The following is a 13,980-nucleotide window of genomic DNA, read 5'->3' on the forward strand; positions in this document are numbered from 1 at the left end:
TTCTCCCTGATTTTTCTCACTTAAGGTTAGGATTCCCCCTTCTCTCTTCCCTCCCCAGTCAAGTAGCACATTTAATTCTGAGTTAGCTTAAAAAACAGAAGTCAAACCCCTGTTTACCAGCTTGGCTGACTTATTTCTATGCAGCCTTATTCCACGCTCTTTACAGTTTAATGTAGTTCTTTGTCAGCAACTAAGGTCTAATTCTGTAAAGTCTCAATTGAGAGACTCTCAGCACCTCCTGGCATGAATTAACTACCCACCAATGTGGAGGAGAGACTGTATAGGTGTGGCATTGCACATGAGTGGGAAGCTAAGCTAACTGAATTCCAAGTTAGTGTCATGTTGCTGAAAGTGTTGTAATAAAATCTGTTCTGTCTGGAGGCCAACATAGCTACTTGGGTGCTGGATTTAGGAAGAATATCATTTCCCTGATTATAGAGCTGCAGCCTTCAATATTGCACAGGTGAGCAAACTCATCAGAGCCATTCTAGTCCGTACCAGGCTCTTGGAGTGGACAAGCTGGCCCAGTAGGTGAATCAGCAAGTTGTTCCCTTGTTAGGCGTTTGAAAAGATGCCATCCTGCGCTGCTTTTTTCTTATTTATTTTAACCTGTTTGCATCTTATGTCCCATCAGGCATTACTATTATTGCCTTCCTGACCTAGTTTTGTTGCCAGAGGGCAAAGGGAATTGCCCAGCTGTTTAAAAATGGTGGTCACACCAGATTCTGGTCCAAGTTAAGGCCAAGTACACGGACTTGTGGGGGGAGGAATGCAATACTCTTCCTGGATCTGGTCCAGGATATCTTAATGCTGGCCCTTTTTGGGAAGCAATGACTTTGTACATACCGGACAGTGGCATATCATCCCTCTCAAAGTTAAAGCATCATAATGTGGTGAGGAAAATCTGCAAACATGCAGCTTGTACGTAGCTTCCGAACAGGTAGTTTCAAACCTGTCTTAAGTATTCTTAATTCTTGCATATTGCAATGTCACACAGTGGAATCTTCTTGTTTTGTTTGTTTGTTTGGCTTTTTTCCCCCCTGTAAATAAAGAAAACTTTTGTACCACTTGTTCTGCAAAACTAATAGGCTTCTGTGTAACTATGCCTATCAACATCACTTAGGTCTCACCTTCTCCCAGATTTGGCATCTAGCATATTAGTGAACATGATGTTACATGCAACTTTGACTTAACATTTGCATCATGGAATAAACGTATTGGTTAAAATAGGACTACAAAGTTAAGTGTAATCAGACTCCTACGTAGTTAAGTTACATTGAAGCTATTGCACAGATGTTAGCTGGGGACATTCAAGGTGCAAAGCCAGTCCACAAAGTAGGAAGACTTTTTTTTTTTCCCCCCCCTATGATGTAAAATAATCCTTCTAATCTTCCAGACAACTCTTCCACAACAGTAACTTCAGCAGCAGTAATGGCAGCACAGAGGACTTGTTCAGAGACAGCATAGACTCATGTGATAATGATATCACTGAAAAGGTGAGGAGCCTTCACATCATGATTGCTAGATTCAGCAGAGCTATTGTTGGTGCAGCCGGAGACATGTCTGTCTACCAGAAAGAGCCACCAGAGGTGGCTAGTAGATCTGGGCAAGTGACCTCAGTCAGGATCTCTAACGAAAAGTGAGTAATAATGGAATATCCCAAAGTTAATGTTCACTTCCTCTCCCAAAAGAAGTAGAAGAGCCTAACCAAAAAGAGAACGAAAGTACAAGCTAAGAATTCTTTATTGAAATATGATGAAGTCTAAGCTTGATTAATATGTAAGCCTTTCACTGAGCAAGAAAATGAAAAAGCAACAATGGGTCTGATTCTCACTTCCACTAAATGCCTGGTCAAAACCTAGCTTTTATATTGGTATTTCAGTTGCACATGAGGTTGGTTTTTATTTTTTATTTTTTTAACGAAAATACTTATCCCAGTAAAATTCTTGCATGGGTACAGTCCTAGAGAACATAAAGGTGTTTTATGCCAGCATAGTTTATTCTCTTCCCCCCCCCCCCCCCCCACAAGAATAGCTATGCCAGTATAACTGCGTCTACTCTAAGCGGTTGTGCTGCTTTAACTACACCGGTATAGTGATAGTGGGACTACTTCTGTGTATAAACAAAGCCCTTAACAGTGCTCTGGCAGTGTAAATTGATATACCAATCAAGTCAGTATGAATGACATGTACATCCACTTATGGCCCCTCTGGGCTACCAGAGCAGCATAAAGAAGCATTAATGTGAATGAGATTTGGGCCCATTGTGTCTGTCAATTCCATTCTCGAGGTAGCTGCTCATTTGCTGCAACTTAGCTCAGTTTCCCAAGCTGAGGCCCAGTGGGCTTAAGTCCAAACTTTACATAAGCAAACCCAAGCTTTAGGTGCCTCGTTTTTGAGCCCAACTTCTGAGGCACCTTACAGGGGCTTGATTTTCAGGGAGGTGAGCACTCCCAAATCCAAACTCAGGCTCAAGGCATCTCAAGTTGGGCACCTAAAATTAGGACACTCTCTTGGCCTCTGACCTGTCCAAGCTGCAGCAGCAAGTCCATGGCAAAGCTATGTATAGAGCCCAGGTTTTGCCTTCCAGCCTGGGGCCCTGTCCCACTGTATCCGTTTCCCTCCAACAGACTGACTCTACAAGGGCCCTTCAAGGGAGTCCTGTGAGAGTCACTTGGGTAGAAGCTAAGGCTGCCTGGCACCTTGGAGGATTCACTCTCATAAGCACTAAATCTCATTGCACTACGTTGTGGCAAGAAGCTGAGGGTTGTTCATGCAAATGAAGTAATGACAGCCTGTCTCTTACAGTGATGCTAAGTAGCTTAATTTCTCTCTGTATTTAATTCCGGTCAATATGCACTTCTAAGTGTCAATTCATTGTGCGTTTGCATTGATAGGTTTTGGGGGACATGAACTTAAGGGAAGATCAGAACGAGATGCACTCCTGCTCTCTTGGAAACGTAGACCCTTGTATTAAGTTTTGCCTTTGGCATCCAAGTGCAGCTTTGCCCCCCGTTGTGGTTTAGATGTAAGAGGTTGGGTGGGTGTGAAAGAGACTCAAATCCTCTTCTCTTTCTAGGTCACTTCTTTAGAAAAAAAGGTGACCGAACTGGAGAATGATAACATGACAAATGGAGACCTGAAGAGCAAACTGAAACAGGAGAACACGCAGCTAGTTCACAGGTAATAAAACATGCAGCCTGCTTCCTCTGTGCCGTGTCATTGCAATACCTTCAGGAGCAGAGCTGTGATGAGACTAGAAGGAAAGTGGAAATCCAATATTGGGTCCCAGCTGCTTAGCTAGAATGAAGTGTGAACTTTTGTGCGTGTCACTGTCCTACACGGAGCAAGTGTCCTCAAAGCTTTTCATCTGGGAAGCCCAAAAAAATGGAACTGCACAGCCTTGCTGCATATGCAGTGAATTGTGTCCTTTAAGCAAGCTTAGCAATGTAGCGGTTATGCTCCTGCCAAGCAGAGTATCTGACTTGCTTGCAGCTGGCTGTCTAGGGAGAGTCATCTCACATCATGTTATGAAGGGGATGCCCCCATGTCTTTTATGGTATACATACTCGCGGCAGAAAACTGGCCTACATTCAGAGAGAGAACCCAGCATGTTATTACAGAGAATGGCCATAATAGAGAAATAGATGTTCCTTAACTTTGGCTGCTGGGAAGTATGCATACAAAGATCTAAGTGGTAAATCAGTATAGAATAAAAGAGAAGTGTGTGTATTTGATACTCTTGAATGTGGTGTGTGGGCAAGTGTTTTAAACTGTTACCAAAATGACTGACTTTCCTAGAGTTCATGAACTAGAAGAACTGTTGAAAGACCAGGAGACATCAGCTGAACAAACGCTGGAAGAAGAAATAAAAAGGCATAGAGAAGCATACAGCAAGTATGAAAAAGAAAAGGGCACTGAAATTGAACTGCTAAATACAAGGTAAAAACATACCAGCTGGCAAGTCGGGATGACGTGTTGTCTAGATCCACATAGAAGCAGAAGATATAATGACTGTTTTCCTCATGTGTTCTTTTTGTAATCCACTTTTTCCATTAGTGTGTGAACCTAGATTGTATGTTGCCTTGTGTGCAGATGGTTACAGGTTAGATACTTAAAATAATTGAAGAGAGTCACTTAGTTGTGTAATACCCAAAAGCATGTTAGGTTCTTTATGTGTAAGAAGGATCCCTGCCCTGAAGAACTTACCGAATTCTCCCAGCTGATCCCTGTTCACAGAGCCCCCTTGGCAGAGGTCTGCCCATGCAGAACAACTTGATAGACACTATACGTACCCCAAAAGGATAGGAGAATGGAATACTCTTGGCTTTTCCCCTGAGTTGAGATTTGTTGAGTCCCTGCTCAAGTTGCATTGTGGCAGTGTCTCTTATGGCATAAGAACGAATGTGTCATGTAAATGAGCGTCACTAATGGCTTTCTGGGCACCTACCATCACTCAAGTCAAACAGGAAAATAATTACCCTCACGCTGCCGACACAACAACCCAACTGCAGTCAGCTGCCAGATGTTCTCCCAGATGTCCATTCAGCCAAGGGCCTTGCACTGGGCTCTGAAGGATGCCAAGCTGTGGCCCTGGCATACGGCGAGGAAGCAAAATCTGTAAGAGAGAGCCTCCTACGGGCATGCCCAAGAAACCTATAAAGCACAATCAACCATAAAACTAGAACTCAGGCCAAGGGCTCTACTCTTGTTGCCCCTACATAGACACAGGTATCTATTTTATCCCTATCTTCAACCAGGACGGGAAGGATGTGAGACTGATTCTCTGCTGTCTTGGTCCTTGGGAAGCTACCTACACCTGTGCAGAATGGGTGTAAAAAGCTACTAGAATGCTGTTAAATTACTGCCCAAGGTTCAGGGTGGCAAGTCAGGCCCTGCGTGTTTTGTCTTTGTGCAAGAGATGCCCAGTAGAAGCTTAGAAGACAGTAAAAGTTCAGTTGCCTTTTAAATAAGTAGGTATTTGGCTTTCTAAAATTAGCGATTCAAGGAAGGAACTGGGACCAACTGTATCGGGAACTTCTCTGTGGCCTGGTTCCTTTCTATTAGGTTCTATTCAGGGTCTTATGCCATGCCCATCCCCCTCACATCCAAATGTCCATGTGGATCTTTGGCCACTTAAACCAAGTCAGTGATTGTGCTGAAAACCACTAGGAGAAGTTTTTTTTTTTTTTTGTCTTTAAACACCTACATTCAATAAAGAGACCAGATGAATGGGATTTTTGGGGAGCATGTTTCTCTCAATCCCTCACGCTTTCCTTGCCGATTGTGTTTACTGTAAGTCTCGCTGTCTTTATACAGGGTTCAACAGCTTGAAGAAGAAAATGGTGAACTCAAAACCACCGTCACACGACTGAAATCACAAACTGAGAAACTAGATGAGGTAATTAAACTTCTGAGTGCTGACCATATCTGTGTAGTGAGTGACTGCTAGTCAGCTGTGTGGTTGATGTGAGGGCAAAAAAATTAGTCACTAAATGATAGGGTTTTTTTAATTGACAATCCCCAAAATAAGAGAAAAATAATGTAAATGGATTTGGGAGACACTTAACACACCTAAAGGAATATTTCTGAGGCGAACTTCAAAAGTGACTGGCTTTTATAGTCCTGTCCAAGGCCCATTGAAATGAATGGGTGTCTTTCTGTTGTCTTCATTAGGCATTAGATCAGGGGCATAGTGAGTTTTCCTTTCAGCATGGTAAATGAATTGCGTTCTCCTAAACTAGTTTGAAAACTGAAGGGTTTTGCAAGAAGAATGATGGCAGGGGATGAGGAGAGTTATCTGTCTTCAAATGGCAAGTTTGTGTTGTGTGTTTAAGCTTTTATGCTTTGAGAAATTATCTCCCTAAACTATACAGAAATATCCCACTTCTCTGGCTCTCTGCAGAGAAATGGCCAGACGGAAGAGTTCTGGAATATTCACTGACCGATAAAATACCTGTTTTTGTTATCCTTGGAGACTGCTTGTTTATATAGTGGCCCCGATCCTGCTAAGTGCTAGTACATTCAGAACTTCCATTGACTGAATACAGCTCTGCATGCAGATAGCTGAAAGGATCGAGCTCCGGGAGATTAAGCTTCTGGTTGCAGCATAACACTAGAGTAGCTGCACCCATGCTGATGAATGGTATTGGCCGATTAGCATGGTGTAAAACAATGACATGGAAACATGATGGGCTGGGGAAGTCCAACTTGGCTGTCAAGTTCCTGGTTTGTTTCAGGAGAGGCAACGCATGTCGGATAGGTTAGAAGACACCAGTTTGCGGCTGAAGGACGAGATGGACTTGTACAAAAGGATGATGGACAAGCTGCGACAGAACAGACTTGAATTTAACAAGGAGAGGGAAGCTACTCAGGAGGTGAGTATGAACAGAGGTGCAGAGCCCGCTCCAGCAGCCCTTCCTTGCAAGAGTGAGTAAAACAACAGGTGCACTGTCATGTGCAAGGGCGGCCACAGCAGGACCTGGGGATAATGTTGTCGATGTGGCAATTCCCCTAGTGGCACTTATTGTTTAACCCTGACTTGTATTGCAGGAGTGCCTAGAGGCCTTGAGCAGGTTGGCAGCCCCGTTGTGCTAGGCACTGTACAAACACGTAGTGACAGTCCCTGCCACAACTGTAAACTTTGGAGCTGCTCTCTCATGATCTCCATGCCTCTGAATATGTGCAGCTAGGAAGGTATCTTTCAAGCTTCCTTAGATACCCTTGCACTTCATAAACTGGCGGTGTGATCAGCACTTCCGGAGATCGGGTGTTGAGGGGCTGGCTGTGTTGCAGAAGTGCCCAGCTGCTCCGATCTGGATCAGAGCCACACTGCACCAGTTATCCTGCAAACAACTAGGCAGTCCCTGCCCTGAAGAGCTGATCAGTTCGTGGTGTGCAGGTGGTCAGTCGCTGTTTATTGAAATGGACCATCCTGTCTTCATCTCCTTGCAGCTCATTGAGGACTTGCGAAAGGAACTGGAGCATTTGCAGCTGTACAAACTAGATTGCGAGCGCCCCGGCCGGGGGAGAAGCTCCTCGTCCAGTGTGAGTGAATTCAACGCACGAACGAGGGAAGTGGAAATGGAGCATGAAATTAAACGGCTAAAGCAGGTGAGCGGGGTGGGGGCCTCCAGGCCTCTCATGTTCGTGGGGGTGATGTTTGGATAATCATGCAGAGATGCTGGAGAAATATCTCTAATTGTAACTTTTATCAACAAACTCCCAAGAGAGACTTTCATTGGCCTGAAATGGATCTTTATAGTGTTTGCATTTGTTAAGACTTCCCAAGCTCTGTTTGTTTTTTGAAAGGATTGTAAATACAGCCTGCATAGTGCAAGAGGCGTGTTCATGCATTTGTGTGTGTCTCCTATGCAATGACTCACGTGGGTTGACCATGAGATCCAAACTGGAGACTTTCAGATCCATAGGCCATGTCACTTTGCTAAGGAAGTAACTGTTAGCTGGCATCAGTAGTAGGCTGCTGTCCTTTATGTGAGTGGTCCCCAAACTTTTCATGGTCCTGCCCCAGGACCAGGAGTGGGGCTGCGGCTGCTAAGGAGGGGGGCAGGTCTGGGGCTGGAGCGAGAACAGAACCACGGCCAGGGGCCGAGGGTGGGGCTGGGTCCAGGGCCGGGAGCAGAGCTGCAGCCGGGAGCAAAGGCTGGGGCCAGAAGCAGAAGCCGCAGCTGGACCGCAGTCGGGGGCCAGGAACAGAGCCGCAGCTGGGGGCAGGGCCGGAGCAGAGCTGGGGGCGGAGTGGGGCAGGGTGGTTCTCCCTCTTTCCCCCTCTCGGGGGCTGGCCTGGGCCCTGCTGTGCGGGGGGGGGGTGCGATGTGCCCCACAGTTTGGGGACCCCGGCGCTATATGGACTGGACATTAAAAGCAATCCATGCACAAGTAAATGTGGTATCTGTGCACACAGGAAGTTTTGTCAACTTGGCCACTGTAACGATGCTGGTTCTGGCCAGACCCAACTGAGAGTGCCAATTCAGGACAAATCGCTTAAACAGGGAAGTTACAGCCCAAGGCTGGGGTTTTTCCACCTCGAAGGCAAACCAAACCAGCCAGACAAAGAGGACTTTGGTCTCACCCCACTGGCTAACCACAAGTCACACAAGCAATTCCCTTAGACACTCCAGTTTCCCAGTATCACCACCAGTGCCACTTGTTATGGGGACAAATGGTTATGAAAACCAATACCCCAGTAAAAGAAAAAGGTCCTTTGGGATCAAGAGAACCTAAGCCCCAGACCCAGGTCAATATACAAATCAGATCTTACCCACAAATCACGCTGTTGCCAATCCTTTAGAATCTAAAATATAAAGGTTTATTCATAAAAGGAAAAAGATGTAGATGAGAGCTAGAATTGGTTAAATGGAATCAATTACATACAGTAATGGCAAAGTTCTTGGTTTAGGCTTGTAGCAGTGATGAAATAAACTGCAGGTTCAAAATCAAGTCTCTGGAGTACATCCACAGCTGGGATGGGTCATTCAGTCCTTTTGTGTAGAGCTTCCATTTGTAGCAAAGTCCCTCCAGAGGTAAGAAGCAGGACTGAAGACAAGATGTAGATGAGGCATCAGCCTTTTATAGTCTTTTCCAGGTGTAAGAACACCTCTTTGTCCTTACTGTGGAAAATTACAGCAAAATGGAGTCTGGAGTCACATGGGCCAGTCCCTGCATACTTTGCTGAGTTGCAAGGCGTATCTGCCTTCTCTCAATGGGTCAATTGTATAGCTGATGGTCCTTAATGGGCCATCAGGCAGGCTAGGCAGAGCTAACACCAACTTGTCTGGGATGTCTCCCAGAAGCATAGCATAAGTTTGAAATACAGACAGTCTAGAGCCAATATTCACAACTTCAACTACAAAACTGATACACACATATAGACAGCATAATTATAACCAGCAAACCATAACCTTGTGTTAGACACCTCATTTGACCCCCTTTATACAAGATTTGGTGCCACTACAGGACTTTGGTTGCAACCATGTTCTATATGGTTCCAGATTATGTCAATAACGTCACAGGCACACAAAATAATAAAGGCATATTGGAGATTAAAGTTGGGGCACTTTTGTCTGTCTGTATTTTTCTCCCCATGACTAAGCTCTAGGGGTCATCAGAAGAAGTCTGACTGGAGTCTAGTTGCTTGAAGACTGACCCCAAAATTGGAATGTTTACAGTAATATAATCATATTTGAAGGCACAGATGAAGATAGGGCTGATTGTTCCGCCACTTAGTACAGAAAATGGAAAACTAAGGCCTGGTCCCCACTAACCCCCCACTTCGAACTAAGAGACACAACTTCAGCTACGTTAATAACGTAGCTGAAGTCGAAGTACCTTAGTTCGAACTTACCGCAGGTCCAGACGTGGCAGGCAGGCTCCCCCGTCGACTCCGCGTACTCCTCTCGCGGAGCAGGAGTACCGGCGTCGACGGCGAGCACTTCCGGGATCGATCCCAGAAGATCGATTGCTTACAGCCGGACTCGGAGGTAAGTATAGACGTACCCTAAGTGAAGATACACAAGCTTAACAAAACAAAACAACCCAACCATATCACGCTTGGCACGGAAGCTGATCCACAGCTGGGATCAGTAGGCAACGTCTTCTGTGAAGGCCCTGTAACATTCCAGAATTAGGTGGAATTATTGTGTGGAATTTAGGTTTTTCTCTGAAACCCTCCAGTGTTTGGCCATTCTTAGAGGTACCATTGTAAAGGACATATCTTAGAAAAGTGGATAATGACATGCAAAACAAAAGTGACGTTCGCTTTCATGTTACCTGAGCGGTTTTTCTTTCTTTTCATGAAAACTCCATTCCATTTTCTTTCCTATTTTAATAGGAGAATCAGAAACTTCGTGACCAGAATGATGACCTTAATGGACAGATCCTAAGTCTTAGTCTTTATGAAGCTAAGAATCTTTTTGCAACACAGACAAAAGCCCAATCACTGGCTGCTGAAATCGACTCTGCATCAAGAGATGAGGTAATGCAACTGAGAGCAAAACAATGCTAATCCCAAAATAGAAAAGTGAGAACAGATTAACTGTCAGGGTGAAAGTTCTTACACAGACAAATCCGCAACATAACTCCTGTTGTGCCAGGAATTAGGAATGTAGCTAAATCTAGTGATATTTTCAGATGCTTATTTTAGCATCATCCAACTAGTTTCATTATAATCAAAATACTAGAGAAATTCCATCGTAACACAAGTTTGTTTCAAAGGATGGCAGCGTTAGATCTAAAGGGTATCTATTTAAGGCACTGACTGCTGTTATAGACACTGTTTCATGTTTAGCAGGTGCCTTACGGTAGCTCATTTCTTCAAGTGCGGTTCCAGATTTTCTAATCTGATGTATTCCAGCGTCAAGCTGGAGTAACTCCATTAACTTCAGAGGAGTGACTTCGGATTTACTCCTGTATAACCAAGAGAGAATTTTGCTCATGCTTCAAACTGAATTTACACATTGGCTCCTCGTTTTCAGTTGGCACAGCTGGTAAAAACCCGGCACACCTCCAAGTTGCTAAGAAGCTCTAAACAATACTGCATACTTTAACTAACCAGTCCACACTTGTCCCTGTTACACCCATTCATCTCAATGGAGTTAATGCTAATACCAGGAGTTTGTGACTGCTGATAGCTCACCTTTCAAAAAGCAACTGGTTGAGGATTTGGCCCGCATGAATCAGTGTGATTCCATTGACTTTAATGGAGCTATATCGATTGAAGACCTCACCCTATTTTGGAGACCAACCAAATAGAACTACTGAAAAGTTTCTGTGCACAAACCCATAATGTAGACATTTAATGAAGTAGCACTTAGCAAGATATTCTAGAGGAGCTCTTACACTTGGGCAGGGGACCAGGTGAGATGATTTGAGAGGTTCTTTCAAGCCACAAGGGCTATGGACTTTGAAGGCAGTCAAAGGTAAAATGCAGGAAACTGATCTAAGTATTAGATGGATAGTTTCCCTTTTTGCTTTTATAAAAGTGAGTTGTGGTATAGAACTTGTACCCAACTAAGCGCTTGAATAGACCTGTTGACTTCAGGGGACCACTCCTGGGTTTAAAGTTAGGTGTGTGCTTACGTACTTTGCTGAACCAGGGCCCTGTGGAGACTGGTTGTGCGATGTCACTTGGTGGAATTTTTCTCGGGGCTAGTCTACACTAGAAGTACTACAGCGGTGCTGCTGGAGTGGGTCTGGTGAAGATGCTCTATGCCAACAGGAGAGAGCTCTCCCATCGGCAGAATAAATCCCCCTCTGTGAGAGGTGGTAGCTATGTCGGTGGGAGAAGCCCTCCCGCCGACATAGTGCTGTCCACACTGGCACTTACGTCGGTGTAACTGATGTTGCTCAGAGAGGGTGGTATATTCACACCCCTCAGCAACATAAGTGATACTGAAGTAGGTGGTGGTGTAGATCTGGCCTCAGAATAAGACAAACTACATTTTTTGCTGTCACCAAAATAAGTCTTGTATCCAGTCTTTAATCTTACCAGGGCTAACGCAGAACTTCTGGATCACTATCTAATACTGAGTAGCATGCTGCCAAAGTGGTTCTGCTCGACTCCTCTGTCTCCCTGTTAATTGCTATGGTTCGTTCAAATAATGCAGTTTTGATCGGGGGAGGAGGAGAAGAATCAGACACATTCTCTACAGAGATGAGCTCTAAGAGGCACATTTAAAAAAAAAAAAAAAAAAACCTGGCTTGAGAGAATAAAGAGGGTGTATCTCAACGGGAATGCCAAACTACTGTTGTGTTGAATTATATATGATAAACCTATATTCCTGTCCAGCTGGAGACCTGGAGATGCTGGTCAAGATTTTCCAAAGTGACTAGTGATTTTTGGGGAACTCCAATTTTTAGATGTAAATAGAGACTGATTTTTTCAGAGGATGGGTCCTTAGGACTTTTTCAAAAACTCATGCCTTAAATTGGGCACTGAATCACTGTCACTGGACAGCTTTGGCCACTCTTTGTCGTCTCAGCATTCCTACCCACAACCTGCCCGGCTAATCTCTCGAGACAAGGCAGCTGAGCCTTCAGACCTTCTACTCACTCACAATATCAGCCTGGGATTTTGCTTCTAGTCTGACCAAAAGAATCCACCTAGGCTGCCACAACTAACTCTCTTTGTTTCTGGTTTTCCTCCCCCCAAAAAGACGTATCTTGTGTCTTTGCTTGACAAACATCCTGCTGTCACCATAACTTAGTGGACCATGTTTATTAAATTTCAGACCTGTTAAAAAAAAAAAAAAAATTTCATCGTAATGTTTTTATCATAATAATTTTGGCCTGAGATTTTAAAGGCCACCTAATAGAACTGGATGCCCCAAAACCATTAATTTTAATGAGCACTGGGCATCCAAATCTCTTAGACAGCTTTGAAAATCTCAGCCTAAACATACTGTGTATATAAAGCAACTTGTCTTGAAATGAACTAAAGATGCTCTCGGATCCTAAGAGCTTAGGTGAAAGTACAAAATATACATTTTCCCTGCACGTTAATATAGCACCAAAGGTGCATTATTTATGATTTCAAATAGATCCTTTTTTATTGGACAGGAAACTGTGGCCTCAAAACATTATATATGTTCGAATTCTCACACTCTGTATTTACAGCACCTTTTTTTCTACAGATGTAGGAATGCTTAAAAAGGTTTCATTTAATGTACACTCTAAGATGAGGAAACAGACATGTACTCATTCAGGAGCAGGCAGTGTGGGCTTGTGGATAGAACACTGGGCTCTGGGTCGGGAGCCCTGGATTCTATTTACAGCTTTGCCCCTGACTCAAGTGACTTGCTCAGTGGTACTTAGGGGCATGTCTACACACACACAGCACTGCAACTACTCCGCTGCAGCGCATCTGGTGAAGACGCTCTCTGCCGACAGAGAGCTCTCCTGTTGGTATAATAAAACCACCTCTGCGAGCGGCAGAAGCTGTCAGCAGGAGAAGGTCTCCCGCCGGCACAACGCTGTCTACACCAGCGCTCGTGTTGGCAGAATTTATGTCACTCGGGGATGAATATACCACCCCCTTGAACGACATAAGTTACACAGACATAAGTGCCCGTGTTAGCTAACTGCATAATGGGGATACTTATCTACCTTTTTGTGTCTTCACTTCGCAATCTCTTGGGGTGAGGGGAGAGCAGAGAATCATTAGAGGCAATGAGTAATTTTTTAATACAAAGGTGACCCGAGGCCAAGCCTTATCTAATTTTAATTTACACAGTGCTGTAGGTAGGAGTGACGTTTTGCATTAGATACTTAACTTGGGAATCTTTGTTTCAGCTCATGGAAGCTCTTAAAGAACAGGAGGAAATAAACTACAGATTGCGACAGTATATGGACAAGATTATTTTGGCCATCCTAGACCACAACCCATCTATCCTGGAAATAAAAAATTGAAGGACAAAAAAAGCAATTGCCTGATATTTCTGCACATGCCACTGGATCTAAACATCACTCTGATACTGTAAATGATTCTATATATATCTTATGTGTGAGTGTGGGTGCTTGGGTATGTTTATATGATGTCTGGTACACTTATCTGTGAGTCATCAAATTGGCTTGATTCATTTTTTTCATGCACTTTCAATATCTGTGACAAGATCGCTACTGTATATTAATGTAATAACAATATAACTGGATCACGCTGTTTTAGCTACTGGACATAATGACTCTACCTCTGGTTGTAAGGGTGAAATACAATGGAAACATATGGATGTCTCCCCTCCCTTTAAGAACAAGAATTAATCTTTCATTCTTTCAAATGAATGAGAGTACTCCCAAAAATTCGACATATCCAGGTTTGATTCCTGACTGGTGCTGACTACATCACTCTCTATTGAATTTAGCTTTGCCAGAGCTTTACTACTGAAACCACAAAGAGGTAAAAATAAACCTTTGGCCAAACCTGTACTTTTTTAAAAAACGAATATCTGTATTTGGGGGGGAATCAAAC

At 43.9% G+C, this 13,980-nt stretch overlaps 1 protein-coding gene across 1 annotated transcript in view; it reads left to right on the top strand.

The window, feature by feature from the left end:
- Positions 1-13,424, top strand: part of RAB11FIP4 (RAB11 family interacting protein 4) — a 211,036-nt gene extending 197,612 nt beyond the window's left edge. Inside the window, exons 8-15 of the mRNA XM_065415832.1 lie at positions 1,397-1,496; positions 3,079-3,182; positions 3,801-3,941; positions 5,319-5,400; positions 6,239-6,376; positions 6,954-7,112; positions 9,850-9,993; positions 13,308-13,424. Of these exons, the coding sequence (XP_065271904.1) occupies positions 1,397-1,496; positions 3,079-3,182; positions 3,801-3,941; positions 5,319-5,400; positions 6,239-6,376; positions 6,954-7,112; positions 9,850-9,993; positions 13,308-13,424 (985 nt within the window). The remainder of the gene's footprint in view (positions 1-1,396; positions 1,497-3,078; positions 3,183-3,800; positions 3,942-5,318; positions 5,401-6,238; positions 6,377-6,953; positions 7,113-9,849; positions 9,994-13,307) is intronic.
- Positions 13,425-13,980: the final 556 nt, after the last annotated feature.

This window comes from Emys orbicularis, chromosome 13, assembly GCF_028017835.1.
Source record: "Emys orbicularis isolate rEmyOrb1 chromosome 13, rEmyOrb1.hap1, whole genome shotgun sequence".
NCBI classification, from domain to species: domain Eukaryota; kingdom Metazoa; phylum Chordata; order Testudines; family Emydidae; genus Emys; species Emys orbicularis.